The following is a 17,474-nucleotide window of genomic DNA, read 5'->3' as shown; positions in this document are numbered from 1 at the left end:
ACGACTGCGTACCGCCACAAATGAGGGAAACATTGAGCGTGCACGTGTCATGGTTTTCTTAGAAGACGAGTAACATTGATGAAGTGGAACATCGTCTGCAAATTAGTCACGGTTCTGCCAATGAAATCATCCACAACAGACAAGATGGGTCCCAAAACAACTCGCACAGTTTCATAAATAAACGCGCTTTGACATCTGCCAAAAACACTCGGATTGCTATGGTAACAGACGGGACATCTTAGACAGAATCATCACTGGTGACGAAACATGGATCCATCATTACAAACTGGAGAGTATGGAATGGAAACATCCAAATTTGCCCTGCAAAAAAAGTTAAAGACCCAACCATCCACAGGAAAACTGATACTTACGGTTTTTAGGGACTCACAAGGCCCAGTACTGGAACATTATGAGGAAAGGGTCACGGCAATAAACAGTGCGCATTACAATGAGATGCTTACTGCCAAGCTGAAGCCTGCAATTCTAAGCAAACACCGACGACTGCTGTCAAAAGGTTGTTTTTTGTTGAAAAATATGTGCCTAAGAATAATTAGTTTTTAATGGTTTAAAAACTACATGCAGTAAACTAACTATTGCAGATTGTTTTCTCGCTATAAAATATGTTACTTAAATAGATATGGATGACTGATACATTAATCAATTTACAAGTAACATTACAAAAAAAAATCCTGTAGATTTTTTTAATGAAATGGATAAAGAGGTTACATACAAATAAAACAAGTACATATGAATCTAAAATGGAGTATAAGATGGCATCAGAAATGAAAAATGAAAATGAAGGCGGTAAATGGTCGTTCGGCTCCTTCGTCGTGTGTAATACTTGTGCGACAATTTTTTAATTTTTCAATCCATTCGTAGATACTCCGTTGCAGCAACACACTGTTCCCGTACTTTACCAAAAGTCTTTGTTGAATCAGAAAGGTGAATCATAAGCAAAAAAATGAAACTGAAACCTACACTCAAAAAATGGAGTTCATGGATGAACAAATTAGCTGCAGCATTTTCATTATACGTTATTTTTACCATTTTAAGAAAAGATTTTAGGGAAATCTATAATACGAGGGTAAGTCAATAATTATCCGCAATTTAGTTATATTTTTGTTTATGTTGGTAGTACTGTTGTGTTGCATAGATGACGCATGCATGGTTTAATTGTTATGTCTGTGCAGGTTTGATGCTGCTAGGTTAGTTCCATTATCGCTCCCTGCTGTTAACCAAGGCTGCTCCGCTTTCTGTTTGCACCAAAGAAGAGCAACGTTCAGTGATCTGTTTTTTGTGGTCAAAAGAAGTATCAGGGGCCGAAATTCAACAAAGACTTTTGGTAAAGTACGGGAACAGTGTGTTGCTGCAACGGAGTATCTACGAATGGATTGAAAAATTAAAAAATTGTCGCACAAGTATTACACACGACGAAGGAGCCGAACGACCATTTACCGCCACAAATGAGGAAAACATTGAGCGTGCAAGTGACATGGTTTTCTTAGACAGACGAGTAACTATTGATGAAGTGGTGCATCGGCTGCAAATCAGTCACGGTTCTGCCTACAAAATCATCCACAACAGACTTAGGTTTTATAAAGTCTGTGCAAGATGGGACCCAAAACTCACACAGTAGCATAAAAAAACGTGCTTGGAATTCTGCCAAAAACATTTGGATTGCTATGGTAACGAACAGGACATCTTCTTAGACAGGATCATCACTGGTGATGAAACATGGATCCATCATTACGAGCTGGAGAGTAAACGGCAGAGTATGGAATGGAAACATCCAAATTCTCCCTGCAAAAAGAAGTTCAAGACCCAACCATCCGCAGGAAAACTGATGCTTATGGTTTTTTGGGACTCACAAGGCCCAGTACTGAAACATTATGAGGAAAGGGGCAGGACAATAAACAGTCCACAAATAATTTTGTTAATAATTATTAACTGTAATACAGTAACAATCTTTTTGGTAGTTCACCTACTTATTCTAAAAAGATGCAATGGATAGTGATCAGTAAGTTGGCATGTTTTGAAAAGCTGTTTTATCTAACCATGCTTCACAAGCCTTATGAAGATTTTATTTATATGTAAGCATATATAGACTGTCATTTTCTGTTTAACCTTTTTAACACAAGATAGAAGAGGATGGAGCCAACCTGTTTCCTCATTTCAACTAAGCTGCACTTAATCTCCAGAATATTAGGCAAATCAGTCAATCAATATATACTCTCCAGTTAAATAAAAATATGCACTCTTTATTATCACAAACAAAATTCATGCTAATTTTAATAACTTTTCCCTTTCCGTACTATGATTGTGTTTGCTGTTACAACTTTGCATTTGTGTTTTAATCTATATGATGCATATTGCTCTTAAGTTTATGTGTACTCAAAATGATTGTTATGTAGACCTGGTAAATTTAACATTTTCTTGAAAATGTATTGAATTTGCTTATAATAATTTACTTGGTCCCCATATTTTCAACTTGATTTGTATTTGTATAAATCTAAAAATTGTTTTATGCTTGTAATTTTCTGCCTGACCATACCATATTTTATATATTCTAAATTATTGATTTATGGAAATTATATCTACCATTTTTTAATTGCTATATAATAGTTGCATTTTATAATATTATATTATATATAATATTTAAAATACAACTCACTCATTCAGTGGAGTTATCAGTATTTTGAAAAATAAAGCTGATATGAATGGCAAGTGGGTGTGATTTGTTTCCATTTTATGTAAAACAATGCCGCAGGCTATAATAGCCATACTGGATGTATTGTAAACACAGCCATGTTGCATTGCTATTTCATTTTTTTTTTGCAATAGGAAACGATATCACCAGTCTTTTTGTTATCAAAACAGTTAAAACTGTTTCTCTCTCTTTCCTTGGATCATTGAGATGCAAGCCAGTTTTTGAAATGTAGGAAGAGATGGTTGTCGGTAAAAGAAAAAAAATTCACCTTCTTGTGGTTTAAGCAGTAGAAAAAAGCATGTGCAAATGTCATTTTGTAATCTTTTGAGCACTTTACAACATTTTTGGCACCCATCATGAACATTTGAACGGCCTTCCTTAAACTCATGACACCTTTGCCTCGCATGTTTCACATAACTAATGGTGAATTTCAGCAGTATGTTTTGTGTTTAGAAATCTAATCCCGATCAAACTTGACAACTGGTGGTATTTGTTATTACCACAATCTTACAAAGATAAACAACAATGGACTGACCGCAGTGTGTCTGTCAGTCGCATGTCCAACAAACCACTTAAAGTTACTGGTTATGCATGAACCAATCAGTGTTGCCAATTGCTATTTATAATTCATCTACCCTTACTTTTTAGCTGTGCTTTGTATTCAAAAATACAGCTCAAGGGACAACTGAAAAGCTAAATGATATTGAAGGTGTATAATTTTCTTTGGAAATGTTTCTACCCCTCCAAAAGTTAGCAAGTTTTTCACCTGGAAATAACTCAACATAGCAGGAAATATTGATATTAACAATAACCAGGTTGGAGAAATAACTCAATATAACCATTTATATTAACAATAACCCGTAACTCTTGGAAATGTTAATATTAAAAATAACCAGGTCATTTTAAATATTATCCTTATTAACATATTAAATATACAAGCATTATTGCTTATAATTGTAGATATAAATATAATCTAACCAAACTTAACCTACACTTGCTAACCTTAACTTGAAAAATGATAACATAAATGGTTATATCAGATTATTTTAGCCCGATTAATTTATTTTAACCGAGATTGAAATAACTTTAGCTATGTACAGTATAAGTAACACTTGTATTCAAAAAAATTTCTTAATATACAAGATTCACTTAATATGTTCTGTTATTTCTAGCATCCAAAATTTTTTCAGAGGAAGTTTGTCTTAATATAGCTACTTGATAAAATGTTGTATTCATTATAATTTAGTTAAAAAGTATATAGGAATCATTTGTTAGATACCTTCCTGTTGAGTAGTAAATAAATGTCTCTTTTGGTTCATTTCTTGAATCTCAATAACCAATCAAGCAAGCTATATTTATATCTACAATTATAAGCAATAATGCTTATATTTTTTAATATGTTAATAAGGATAATTTTTAAAATGACCTGGTTATTGTTAATATTTCCAAGAGTTACTTTTGAGTAACCTTCCTGTTGATAATAATAAATGTCTTTTTTGGTTCATTTCTTGTATCTCAATAACCAATCAAGCAAGCTAAGGATATCACAAATTCCTCTTCCTTTATGAACTGCGAATTATCTGTACCTGCTTTTGTTATATACAGGTACACAGTAGTATCCTTTTTTTAAAACTACTTTATAGCACTATTTTAAATTTTCTGTACAAATTTACCCATGGCATGAGGAAGCTCATGCAAGGTAAGTAAACCAAACCAAATAACTATTGTGTGAATGGTATCAAAATTCATAAATAACTTTTCAGATTAGCAGTGTTGTGAATGGGAAGGTAAATTCTCATAATTCTATGAGAATGTTTGGTTTCTTATTACCTCTATGACAAGTGTGCTGCCAGAATATGACTACAACCTGGCCAAGGACTAACAGCAAATCCTGATTGGAGATGTCAACACAGTAAAAATATTTTTCAACAAAGTGATTTTGATGCACTGTGTACAAACTAAGAACTAATGATTCTTTTGAAATAGGAAAACAATAGCATGCTGCACTTGCTGAGCAGTATTTACTGAACAACCAAAAAGGCTATTGGTGTGTCTACAGTTGATAATTATTTACAGAAATCACCTTTAAGGACACCAAATTAGCAAGCATAATATAAACTTAAGTAGAAGGTTTTTGTTTTCAAAGTTTGTCATTGCAACTATCAGGTTTTTTACTTTATTTTATATTCCGTCTGCACTATACAGTTACTTGTGTTTTCTGTTTAATTTTATGTTACTTGACTAAAGAACCAGAGGCAGGTGCAACCAGTCACACATACATTATGACGGCAGTGGCTGTCTTGGTTGAGCCAGTGTCATATACCTTCACACCCCTTAAAAAAATCTGAATTAAAAAAACCCAAAAATTGTTTTTAAATACTGAAGAGTATTTGCAAGCCCAGATCTACTGAATATCTCATTTACTATAGTAGGGATTGGGAGAGTTTACTATAATTATACAAATTTTTTTTTATCTTTCTTTTGAAGGTTGAATTTCAAAAATCTAGAAATTGGTTTAGTGATATGAAGATTACTCTCGCCAAAAAACAGATGGATCTCTTTATTTGTTATCGAGAAATTAAAAACAGGGTTAAAAAAATTCAAAAATCCATTTTAACACTTTTAATCTCTGAATTTAAAAATGTAGAAATCAATTTTTAGGTATTCATATTAAGATTATTACACACACCAAAGCTTAAGATACCTTTGTCTCCATTTTAACCCATTAAACTCAGAATTCCTAAGTGGAATTTCTTAAAAAGCACTTAAACCTTAAGGAGAAAGTGTATACAAATTTTCATCAATTTATCTTCGGTAGTTTTTTTGGCCTTGGTCACTCGCATGTTATTTTATACATATGAGGTCCCAGAAGTAAGTATACTGATTTTCCTATGGATGAAGAGGTAATGTAAAATGTTCTTGATGTATAACAGCGTAAATATGTGCAGCCACCTTGGTGGCTGCATATGCTTACTTGTTGCAGTTGTATTGGTTGAGTTAGTTGCGGCATTACTGCTGTTTGCGATGGGAGGAAAATATTGAATGCGCTAACAAATTAGTATGAAACTTAATATGTGCCACAGAAACATCTGATTATAGAGATGCCACTCTATTGAGAACTATGGTTTTTTAAGTGGTATAAGGCTTTCAAAGAGGGCTGTGGAAATGTTGAAGACAACCCTCATTCTGGAAGACCAACCTCATCAACAAACTATGAAAATATGGAAGTGGTGCAAGCTGTGCATAGTGTATAAGAATTTGTACTTCCAGGACAGACAGTTAATAGCACCTTTTTACAAAGATGTCTTGGAAAGACACCATCTTCGAAACAGGTCAGCGAGTCTGAATGGACATTGCACATGATTGAGTGCTGCACTACAATAACACAACAGCTAACACTTTGCTTTCAATTTGAGACTTTCTGGTGAAGAAAAACATTCCTGTACTTCCACAGCCCAGATTGGTGCGATTTCTACCTCTTCCCTAAATTGAAGGGGTCATCTTCTTGGGACGATGGAAAACATAAAAAACACTGTAAAACCGATGAGCTACACACACTTAAGAATAAAACTCCTGGTACTGTTATGAACAGTGTAAGAAACATTGGAACCACTGTGTAACTTCCCAAGGGTCATACTCTGAAGGAGTAACTCATAATTTCAGGTTAAAGTCCAATAGATAATTAAACAAAATACTTAATTTTGGGACAAGCCTTGTGTGTGTATATATACACATCCATCTCTCTCTCTCTCTCTCTATATATATATATATATATATATATATATATATATAATTATATAATATATATAACACCCCCGTTTTGGCTTTGCCCAAGATTATAATGTAGCCAACCTATTTTCTTACAGTAATAAATTGATAGAGAACTTCTGGGTATATATTGTGGAGTTTCGATTTTTGAATATATTGACTTTCCAAATTACCAGTAATGGAAAGTCCAATATATAATTGTCCATGAGAAAAATCAAATACATTGAATGTCTGGCCTTGTGCTTTATTGATCGTTATATTTAAAGTTTTATAGGCAATGATAAGTCTGTTGGGATACAGGGTATGAGTGCAAATTCTCCTGCAACTGGACCTGTTACACAATATGATGTGATTTTGCACAGTTTTGATTTGCAACCTCTCTTGTAATTACATAACCCTGGAAGGTTCTTTATTAATATAATCCAAATTTTAAAGTAACTTTCCTATATTTTATAGCATCATAAAATAAAGCCTCATTCTTCCATAGTCTCTTACAACCTCCTCTATGAATCATGAGACCTTGCCGTTGGTGAGGGGGCTTGATTGCTCAGGGATACAGAGTAGCTGGACCGAAGGTGCAACCATATCGGAGAGGTATCTGTTGAGAGCCAGGCTAAGGAATGATTCCTGAAAGAGGGCAGCAGCTCTTTCAGTAGTTAGGGGCGTGAGTCAGAATGACTTAAATGGCCATATCAACATCACTCAGTCCTCTGAGTACTGCGCAACTGAAAGGAATGGAAAACTACAGATGCTTTTTTTCCAAGAAAATGTGGCTCTCTGCATTTTCATATAGCAATGATGGAGGCGCCTTCCTTGGTAAAAAATTCCGGAGGTAAACTAGTCCCCCGTTCGGATCTCCGGGAGGGGACTACTAAGGAAGGGGTCACCAGTAAATTAAAAAATAACATTCTACGAGTCGGAGCGTGGAAAGTTTAAAAAAGGTAGGTAGGCTAGAAATTTTAAAAAGGGAAATTGATAGGATAAATGTGTATGTAGTAGGAATTAGGTGATGTTCGGTGGGAAGAGGAAGGTGACTTTTGGTTAGGTGATTTTAGAATAATTAACTCAGCTTCAAATAATGGGCAGAATGGGCAGGCAAGAGTAGGTTTCATAATGAACAAGAAGATAGGGAAGAGAGTAGAGTATTTCAAAACGCATAGCGATAGAATCATTGTAATAAGGATAAAATCAAAACCTAAACCGACAACGATTGTTAACGTCTATATGCCTACAATCGCCCATGATGATGATGATGATGAGGTAGAGTGTGTATATGAAGAGATTGATGAAGCAATTAAACACGTAAAAGGAGATGAAAATTTAATAATAGTTGGAGATTGGAACGCAAGCATTGGAAAAGGCAAGGAAGGAAATATAGTGGGTGAATATGGGCTGGGCAAAAGGAATGAAAGAGGGGACCGACTTATAGAGTTTTGCACAAAGTACAATTTAGTAATTGCCAACACCCAATTTAAAAATCATAATAGAAGAATATACACTTGGAAAAAGCCAGGCGATACTGCAAGGTATCAGATAGATTATATCATGGTTAAGCAAAGATTTAGAAATCAACTCGTTAACTGCAAAACTTACCCTGGAGCAGACATTGATAGCGACCATAATTTGGTGATAATGAAATGTAGATTGGGGTTTAAAAACCTGAAGAAAAGGTATCAGATGAATCGGTGGAATTTAGAGAAGCTTGAGGAAGAGGAGGTAAAGAAGATTTTTGAGGAGGACATCGCAAGAGGTCTGAGTAAAAAAGATAAGGTAGAAAATGTAGAAGAAGAATGGGAGAATGTTAAAAAGGAAATTCTTAAATCAGCAGAAGCAAACTTGGGCGGAATAAAGAGAACCGGTAGAAAACCTTGGGTTTCAGACGATGTATTGCAGCTGATGGATGAACGTAGAAAATATAAGAATGCTAGTGATGAAGAAAGTAAAAGGAACTATCGGAAATTAAGAAATGCTATAAACAGGAAGTGCAAATTGGTGAAAGAAGAGTGGATTAAAGAAAAGTGTTCAGAAGTGGAAAGAGAAATGAACATTGGTAAAATAGACGGAGCATACAGGAAAGTTAAGGAAAATTTTGGGGTACATAAATTAAAATCTAATAATGTGTTAAACAAAGATGGTACACCAATATATAATACGAAAGGTAAAGTCGATAGATGGGTGGAATATATTGAAGAGTTATACGGAGGAAATGAATTAGAAAATGGTGTTCTAGAGGAAGAAGAGAAAGTTGAGGAGGATGAAATGGGAGAAACAATACTGAGATCTGAATTTAAGAGAGCATTAAAAGATTTAAATGGCAGAAAGGCTCCTGGAATAGACGGAATACCTGTAGAATTACTGCGCAGTGCAGGTGAGGAAGCGATTGATAGATTATACAAAGTGGTGTGTAATATGTATGAAAAAGGGGAATTTCCGTCAAGACTTCAAAAAAAGTGTTATGTTAAACAATAGAACTATTGAATGAGTTTCATAATTTAATAAAAAAATAATGATCCAGCCCCTTCACTAAATTAAATTGTTTCCAATATTCTCCAAACTATTAATTTTGCTGTAAAAATATTATATAAGAAAAAAAGTATTTATTTCGGTAAAAATGTTTTGAAAATATTTTTATTTAATAAGAGATATCTTGATGTTTTATTGTTGATAATTTATTCATAAGTATTTTATTATAGTTATTCATATGTTTACCTTGATACATACTATGTCACTAAAACGAGTAAAAATAGCTAATTTTTAATTACCATGAGTTTTGTCTCAAATCTCTTTAATCCCAACAATAGAATTATCATACTAAATATATATATATATAAAGGATCAATGGAACATCTAGTTCCTGTAAATACAGAAGACTGTAGAAGTAGGTGACCTAGTGTAAAACAGGTCACAAAATAAATTTATTATAATGTTAAATTTTATAAAATGTCAGTAATAAATATGAATTCAATAGATTGAAACTTACTTTATGAACAATTATTATAAAGAAATAATTAATAATATAATATAATTATTATAAAGTAATACTTGGCGTTTATAGACCTAGAAAAGGCATTCGATAACGTAGACTGAAATAAAATGTTCAGCATTTTAAAAAAATTAGGGTTCAAATACAGAGATAGAAGAAAAATTGCTAACATGTACAGGAACCAAATAGCAACAGTAAGAATTGAAGAACATAAGAAAGAAGCCGTAATAAGAAAGGGAATCCGACAAGGATGTTCCCTATCTCCGTTACTTTTTAATCTTTACATGGAACTAGCAGTTAATGATGTTAAAGAACAATTTAGATTCGGAGTAACAGTACAAGGTGAAAAGATAAAGATGCTACGATTTGCTGATGATATAGTAATTCTAGCCGAGAGTAAAAAGGATTTAGAAGAAACAATGAACGGCATAGATGAAGTCCTACGCAAGAACTATCGCATCAAAATAAACAAGAACAAAACAAAAGTAATGGAATGTAGTAGAAATAACAAAGATGAATGTGAAAATAGGAGGAGAAAAGATTATGGAGGTAGAAGAATTTTGTTATTTGGGAAGTAGAATTACTAAAGATGGACGAAGCAGGAGCGATATAAAATGCCGAATAGCACAAGCTAAACGAGCCTTCATTAAGAAATATAATTTGTTTACATCAAAAATTAATTTAAATGTCAGGAAAAGATTTTTGAAAGCGTATGTTTGGAGTGTCGCTTTATATGGAAGTGAAACTTGGACGATCGGAGTATCTGAGAAGAAAAGATTAGAAGCTTTTGAAATGTGGCGCTATAGGAGAATGTTAAAAATCAGATGGGTGGATAAAGTGACAAATAAAGAGGTATTGCAGCAAATAGATGAAGAAAGAAGCATTTGGAAAAATATAGTTAAAAGAAGAGACCACTTAGCAGAGAGCTATGTAAAAAGTTGTTGCATGAGCACAACATATCCACCTGCCACCTTGTGGAGAGCTAACATACTACATATGGATGCAACGAAGCATTATCTTTTAATGTCTTTTTATTGTTGTTTTTAATGCTTTTTTTGAGATGAAATATATCTATATAATCCTACTTAATTATGCCAAGAAACATAGGTAAATATGTGACTGAAAGGTAGTTTTTTGTTTATACAGGAAAAAATCCTTCCTCTTTATGTAATAGTATAGATTATATAGTGTTCTACAAAGCTTTTTATCATTTAAATCACTGATTGAATGGTTTAATTTACAATTTAAATCACTGTTATGACATTATTAAACATGCATGCAAATAAAACTTTAAATTTCTATTAAGAATTCGAGTGCTTATGTAAATTAATTAATGATTAGAAATGTAAGCAACCCCCAATTTTTCAGCAAATAATAAAATTAATCCTATCAAAATAATTTAAAGCCTAAATTATTTACCAACTTATTGGAATGCTTTCAAGGTAAAACTGGCTGACTTTAGTTCTTTATATTGAATTACGACTAATCAAGAATTTCATTAGAGATAACAGGTTAAGAAAAAGAAAAAATTAATAAAAATGTTTTTTATTAAACCTTCATTAATAATAAATCATATCTTAAGCAACAAGTGCTGAAGCAGTGTTAGATTCATATTTCCAATTAGGTGGAAGTGTACTCTTTGTTTTATAGTATCTGGCAAGTCTATGAATTCTTGATTCTACCAAAATAAGACGGAATTTGGAATCCTTGTCCTTCCTGTAAAAAAATTAACGTACCTAAAATAATTTTTTTTAAACTTTTTAAGAAGATGCCCACAACTGATAAGGCGATCTAATTAGTCAGTTAGTAGTTAAATGGCGCCACTAAACAGGATGTAAAATTATAACTATAATCTAACCAAACTTAAGCTATGCTTGTTAGGAAGCGCAGGTTAAGTTTGATAAGATTATATTTCTAATTTTATTTATTTATTTTGTTATTCAATATAGCCTTTTAGCGGCACCATCTATAAAACTATAGTGACTAACTACAGATTGCCATTGGTTGCGGGCATCTTCTTGAAAATACCAGTTTTTTAGTCTAATAATAACACTACTAACAACTACAAGCAAAATATCTGTATTACTAATATATCAACATGCACAATCACATATTTAAAAGAAAACTACATTTTCATTTTGGAAAATTATTATTTTTAGTTATTCCTTATAGTAATTGAATGACAATGTTGCAAATTTAATTTAATTAAATATGTTTTGTCATCTTTTTTTGGATTTTATAATTAAGTTATAGCTAAAATAACTATAAATGAATTACAACTAAAATAAGTAAAGTAAGAATTTCCTTCATTTTTGGATGTTACAATAATAATTCTATAAAAAATGTAATTTAGCTATTATTCTCCTTTATTATAACATGATTTTTTAACAAAATATTTAAAAGAAGATACAATGTAACCATACCTGTTCCTTTCCAAGTGTTTCCTAATAGCTACAGCCTTTTTAATTAAATAATACAAATCTTCTGGTAAGTCTGGAGCCAAACCCATGGCTTTCATGATCCTCAAAATCTTATTTCCTGTAACAAATCTCACCTGGGCAATACCATGTGAATCCCTGAGGATAACACCTGTAATAAAGCATTAAAAATGCCATTTACAGAAAGACAAAATAACCTACAAAGTCATGTTTTTTAATCAACAAACTTACAACTACTTTTTTACAAATCCTTAAAATACAATTGGTCTAAAATGAATCATTACCATTTTGCAATCTGTGAAGATTACAAATAAGCGAAAATCAAAAGTTGCTGTTTTTAACACCTACAAAACTAAAAAAAACTTAAATAGCACAAAATTGCTATCAATACCAGAAATAACATGATCTAAAACTTATTTCATTCTGCAATATTGCAGAATCTTATTTTAAACTTACCAATCTGTGATGGAGTAAGCCCCTTTTTGGCCAATTTGAAAATCTGTTCCTTCACATCATCTGGTGTTAATTTCAACCAAGTTGGAACACTACGACGGTATGGAAGGGCTGATTGGGATATACCCTTTCTGAAAACAGAAAATTATTCAGAATTACTCTCAATGGATATTTTTTCAAACTACACATATTAAAAGTAATAACTCATAAAATAATAAATTAACAGATATATTATAATGTTAGTTTACAAATGATAAGTTAACAATGGTAAAAAAATTACAGAAATTTATAAAGCTTGAAAAAAACTCATATTAATCAATAACTTGTACAACAGTTAAAACTAAACTTTCCTGTTTGAATAAATACTTCTATCCAATCAAATACCAAACCAATTTATAAGTATTTTTCACACTGGCTTACATAGCAAAAAAAGTATAGAATACTATTATGGAAAGAACTAAAATTACTATTAGAAAAATCTTATCCAAATTATGAAATCTGATTTTCTATGCTGACCCGTGAACAAACTATTTCAAATTAGATTACAGTACTTTGAAGTAAAGTTTCATCATCTACACGATATCTTTTCCTTCAGTATCATTAGAAATGAACAACTTTTCAATTAATAAATTATGAAGTAGTAAATAAACATCTTCAGAGCAGGTGTGGTATACAGATCTGCATATGACTGACCAGCAAATGCATAGCTTACTATCAGCACAGATATTCTACACCACTTACTTGAAACGGATGCTTCTCCATGTCTGAAGTCCAAGAATCACAGCACACTATAAAGAATTAGCCTTGTTTATGAATAAGAGAAATAATACAAAAAAAAAATACTTTTGGGTCGGAGTAGTCAACACACTTTTAAAAAATGCATTATAATATTTACAGACGCTAGATAATACCAGAAAGGTAAATGAGCAGTTAAATTTAATGAAAATTCAGGTTATTACGGTAACAAATACTGCAAAATTAAATGTTTATACATTAAAAAAAAAAAAGGCTAAACTTTTTCCGTAGAACCGAATATAGCATATAACCTTACATCCCCACGTGAATGTGTAAATAAAGCCTGTTAACATGCTTTAAAAATTGGTTTTTAGTTTATTTATTTAAATATTTGTGAGTCAGTCGCGACAACTATTATTAACTAATTTACTCAACTATCATAAGATAAAGTAAAATACAACAGAGAAAAAAATTAGTATAAAACGTAACCAAAATGTTCGCAAAGGCATGGCCAAGTAATTGGTAACAAACTTTTAAGCATAAATGTTTGAAAATGTTAAATTATAAGCAATCAAACATTACTTATAGCAGAATAAAATAAACAAGAAATTTCATAATAATGCATACCCAGGTGCGTGCATACGACCCATTTTGATAAAAATTTGTTACACTTCATACGCAGCTCAGGAAATGAAAGAAACCGACATCTCACATTCGGCAAGTGTACCACACGCAAAGGTGTAAAATGTATTCCTCTAAAGTTAGAGTATAAATAGAAATATGAGTAAATTTTATAATACACTAGATTTGACGAAATATTGAATATTTTTATTTTAAAATAAAACAAAATATATATTCGTTGTTAAAAGAAAGAAAATTACACTTTAGCCTAATTTTTGTAGTCAATATGGCTGTAAGTTATTCACTGTATGTTCTGTAAGCGTACGAATGCTCATTTCGATGATTTTGGTTTTGTTTGTTAAGTAAAAATAAAGATTAAGTATACGTGAATAGCTCTTAAAAACTAAAGGTTCGTTAATATTTGTTGAGATGTTATTGTGTTGGAAAAGACTTAAATTTATTTCGTGCATATGTATCCAGTGACAGTGAATTAAATTTTCCATAGTGACAGAAACTTTTTATTAATTGGTGGTACTCACTATGAGTTACATTTTGTAAGTTGCATTAATCTTTTTTTTTAATTTTAGTGTTATAGTGAGTTCTTTAGTTCTATGAGATTGACGTGTTCGTAGTTAAAATGTTGAATTAAAGCGTTCATCTTGCTTATACGTTGATTTAACAAATATTCCATTGCGTCAAAATAAATTAAGAAATTTTTGCAACTTTTTAGTTTGCTCTTTAATCGGTTAGTGTATTGTACCATTGTAAATGTTTGTATGAATTTTTTTTAAATTTGTTTTTCAGAATTTTCATTCTAAAAAATACCTTGTTAGGAAACAAGTTGCATTAAATGATAATATACCATTTTTGGGTCCATAGTACCATGCTCCGTTTATTTTATTAACTATTTTTTTTTTTTTTATGATAACATGAATTACATACGAGTAGTGGTTATTTATTTTTGTTTTGAGTTTTAGTTTTATTTAATGTACTATGTACAGTTAAATGTTCTCTTTTCTTGCAGGTTGAAAGTAATAGAATTATAATGAAGCGACGTGGAGTTAATAGAAGACAAGTGTTGGACTTGAATAATAAGAAATCAAATTCTCCTAGCAGGCAGAATTGGCAGAGTAAGTATATTTATACAGAGTTTGGGTTATTTGCTGTAAAAGTTGTGATTACAGTTGAATTGTAATGTCAACTTAGTATTTTGGGTTTTGTTTTCCTGCATAATTGATTGAGTTGATATGATTAAAAGAAGATTTTAGAATGCTGTACAAAAAACCAAATTTAGTTGTACATTGTATGTAATTGAGGTAGCTTTATATCTCCAGTTTAATAGTAAAGGATGTAATAAAATATCCTTAGTTTGTGCATATGGCAGCCAGATGTACAGGTGTTGTCAAAATTATGAGCCCATGCTCATATTTTCCATTCTACACATTCCTGTTAGTATGAGGAGCAGACTCGTGAAGTATTTTATTACAGTTTAGATTTGCATTTAGGGAAAGTTTTTAGAATCTTTACAAAAGGATAAAAATTATTTTATATGTTATTTTTATTCATTCATCTTTTGTCATGGATAACAAAATTAAAGTCTCATTAAAATAAATTAAAAATATGTAGGCCAGATCTAGCTGTAGCAGAAAATATTCATTAGATATTATTAGTTAAAAAACTAACTTTGTCATATAACCAACATTTATAAAATGAAATGTTTTTATCAGCAACTTTGAAGCGGTGAAAGAAAATTTTAATATAAAGTGAATATTTTTTTTTTTATTGTAAAATTTTTCTCCTGTAATATTCTCTTGTGCCCAATTAGGTCTCAAAGTAGTTATTCTTAAAACTGATATTAAATCCCATTACTGAACTTATTCCTGTATACTTGTATCAAATAGTTCATACAAAAATCAGCTATAATAGTCTGACTGGATAACTGATAATTAGAGCCTTTGTTACTTTGTGAATTTGTTTTTAAGAAAGTTATTTTGTAATTTGATAATTTTTAATTTTAAAAATAATTATTAATTTAAGCTTGATTATTTTTCATGAATGTGTTATATTTTTTTAAAGGCCATTTGAAAAATGCTTTGCCATTGTCAAATGTTTTTTCAATTTGTGAGAGGGAGATATTTTTTTAAAAATAAGAGAAAATTTAGTTTTCATAGAACTAGGATGTATTGCATCAAATAAGGGATAAAATTCTAAATTTCAATAGGTAATTGTTTACAGTTAGAGACTCTTCTCTGATTTTGATGAAATTTGAAATATTCTTTATTTAGGACCACTGTTCTTTATAGTTGAGATTTTTCGTCAGAAACTCCTTTCACAAGTGTTAACATCCTCATAAGTTATCACAAAAATTTTGTACTTCAGCACTGTATAAGGTATAATTCGTTATTTTCAGATTAAATAATTTGATTAAGTTTGTTAATTAAGTTAAGAATGAGATTAGATTCACTTAAGACTAATTTAGTTAGGTTAGGAGGTTAGGAGGTAAGTGCAAATTAGATTAAGTTAAAGTGCAATATACTTTATTTAGGGAGTAAATAAGTTGGTTTAAGAGAAATTAAGTTAGTTAGTTAGATCAAGTATAAAATACTTGTTAGATTAGTATAAAATACATATTCTCAAACTAATTAATTGTTTATAGTATGTGATCATGGACTTAGTCTATCAATCTGCCAATCTAATATTTAAGGTTAAGATAATGCATAAATAATAATAAATAATGTATTTTATACTTGTGCAGTGTTGAATTTGAAAATTTTGGTGATGGTGCTATGTAATTAATAAGGGATCTTAACTTGGCTGATAAGCATTTCAGATAAAACATTTTGGTAATTGTTAACCTGAATGTCCTTAAACTTAATCTTTTTCAAATTGAAGTATGTTGAAAAATATGTTAAATAATTAATAAAAACACAAAATTCAGAAGAGTGAAATTACCTTAGTATTCTTCCTCAGAATCTGTAATGGCAGTAGCGTTGTTACCTGTTTTGGGCAACTCCATCATATAGTCAGGATATAGTGAAGCAAGGCAACTATAAATGATTAACTCGGGTCTTGTAGTCCCTGTATTTTCTTTTTAAAAAGAACTCTGTGAAATGCCCGTGCAAGTAGTGCTTAGAATTTCTATACTGAGGAACATTTGAATGCTGAATGCACTTCTTGCCACTAATGTTCAATTGTCTGTTTATGAGCTCCTGTATCTGAATGTATAAAATTATATTTAACCTAACCTTTTTTTTCTTTAAACCTCCAGGACCAATTTTAGGTGTAACTTCAGAGGATGAGATGAATGAAAATTTTTGTAGCATGTGAAAATGCCATGCCTGACCGGGATTCAAATTTGGGACTTCTGGATGAAAGGCCAAGACACTACTACTCGCTCCACAGAGGCTGGCAACCTAACGTAACCTATTTGGTTAATTGGCTAACGACCCTCAAGCGCTTTACCAGCTATGATGCCTACACAGATAAAGACTAATTTCCAATGACTACTATATGTTTTTCTGTTTATATGTACTAGTTTGATTGTCCATTATATTCCAATATAAGGGATATTTAAGTTGAAGACATTCAGGTTCACAAAATTACCATAATTTCGATTGTAACAAATAACTTAAGTAATCTAAATAAGGTATATTCCAAATTTCATCGAAATTGGAGGCAAGTTCCTAATTGTAAAGAATTACCTTTTAATACAATATTTCTAATAAATAGCATATCTTCAGCTTTTTGATATATTTTCATGTTGCAACAA

General features: G+C 31.3%; 2 protein-coding genes across 3 annotated transcripts in view; one reads left to right on the top strand and one right to left on the bottom strand.

Moving 5' to 3' along the window:
- Positions 1–10,987: 10,987 nt before the first annotated feature.
- RpS13 (ribosomal protein S13) lies at positions 10,988–13,858 on the bottom strand. Its single transcript, XM_075371197.1, has 4 exons — positions 13,712–13,858; positions 12,353–12,480; positions 11,882–12,047; positions 10,988–11,174 (listed from the first exon to the last, which is right to left on the bottom strand). The coding sequence occupies exons 1-4, from the start codon at positions 13,732–13,734 to the stop codon at positions 11,036–11,038; spliced, it is 456 nt and encodes a 151-aa protein (XP_075227312.1). The 5' UTR covers positions 13,735–13,858; the 3' UTR covers positions 10,988–11,035.
- A 124-nt stretch (positions 13,859–13,982) lies between these two features.
- LOC142327848 (uncharacterized) overlaps positions 13,983–17,474 on the top strand; it is a 66,699-nt gene continuing 63,207 nt past the window's right edge. The window contains exons 1-2 of one of the 2 annotated variants that reach the window (XM_075371194.1): positions 13,983–14,259; positions 14,730–14,835. In XM_075371194.1, coding sequence (XP_075227309.1) covers positions 14,751–14,835 — 85 coding nt within the window. In that variant the 5' untranslated portion in view covers positions 13,983–14,259; positions 14,730–14,750. Of the gene's footprint in view, positions 14,260–14,336; positions 14,451–14,729; positions 14,836–17,474 lie in introns of those variants that run through there. The other variant, XM_075371195.1, reaches the window with a different exon arrangement.

The sequence above is a fragment of the Lycorma delicatula genome, chromosome 7 (genome assembly GCF_047948215.1).
Source record: "Lycorma delicatula isolate Av1 chromosome 7, ASM4794821v1, whole genome shotgun sequence".
NCBI lineage: Eukaryota > Metazoa > Arthropoda > Insecta > Hemiptera > Fulgoridae > Lycorma > Lycorma delicatula.
Note: the sequence above shows the minus strand (reverse complement) of the source record. Positions and strands in the feature narration are given on the sequence as shown.

Bases quoted from the DNA above. Each gene is read 5' to 3' on its own strand.
- RpS13 (XM_075371197.1), bottom strand. From the start codon at position 13,734: ATGGGTCGTATGCACGCACCTGG. The intron at 12,048-12,352 runs GTAAGTTTAAAA...GCTTTATTACAG, and splicing joins GCTTACTCCATCACAGATTG to GTGTTATCCTCAGGGATTCA. The intron at 11,175-11,881 runs GTATGGTTACAT...ATTTTTTTACAG, and splicing joins AAACACTTGGAAAGGAACAG to GAAGGACAAGGATTCCAAAT.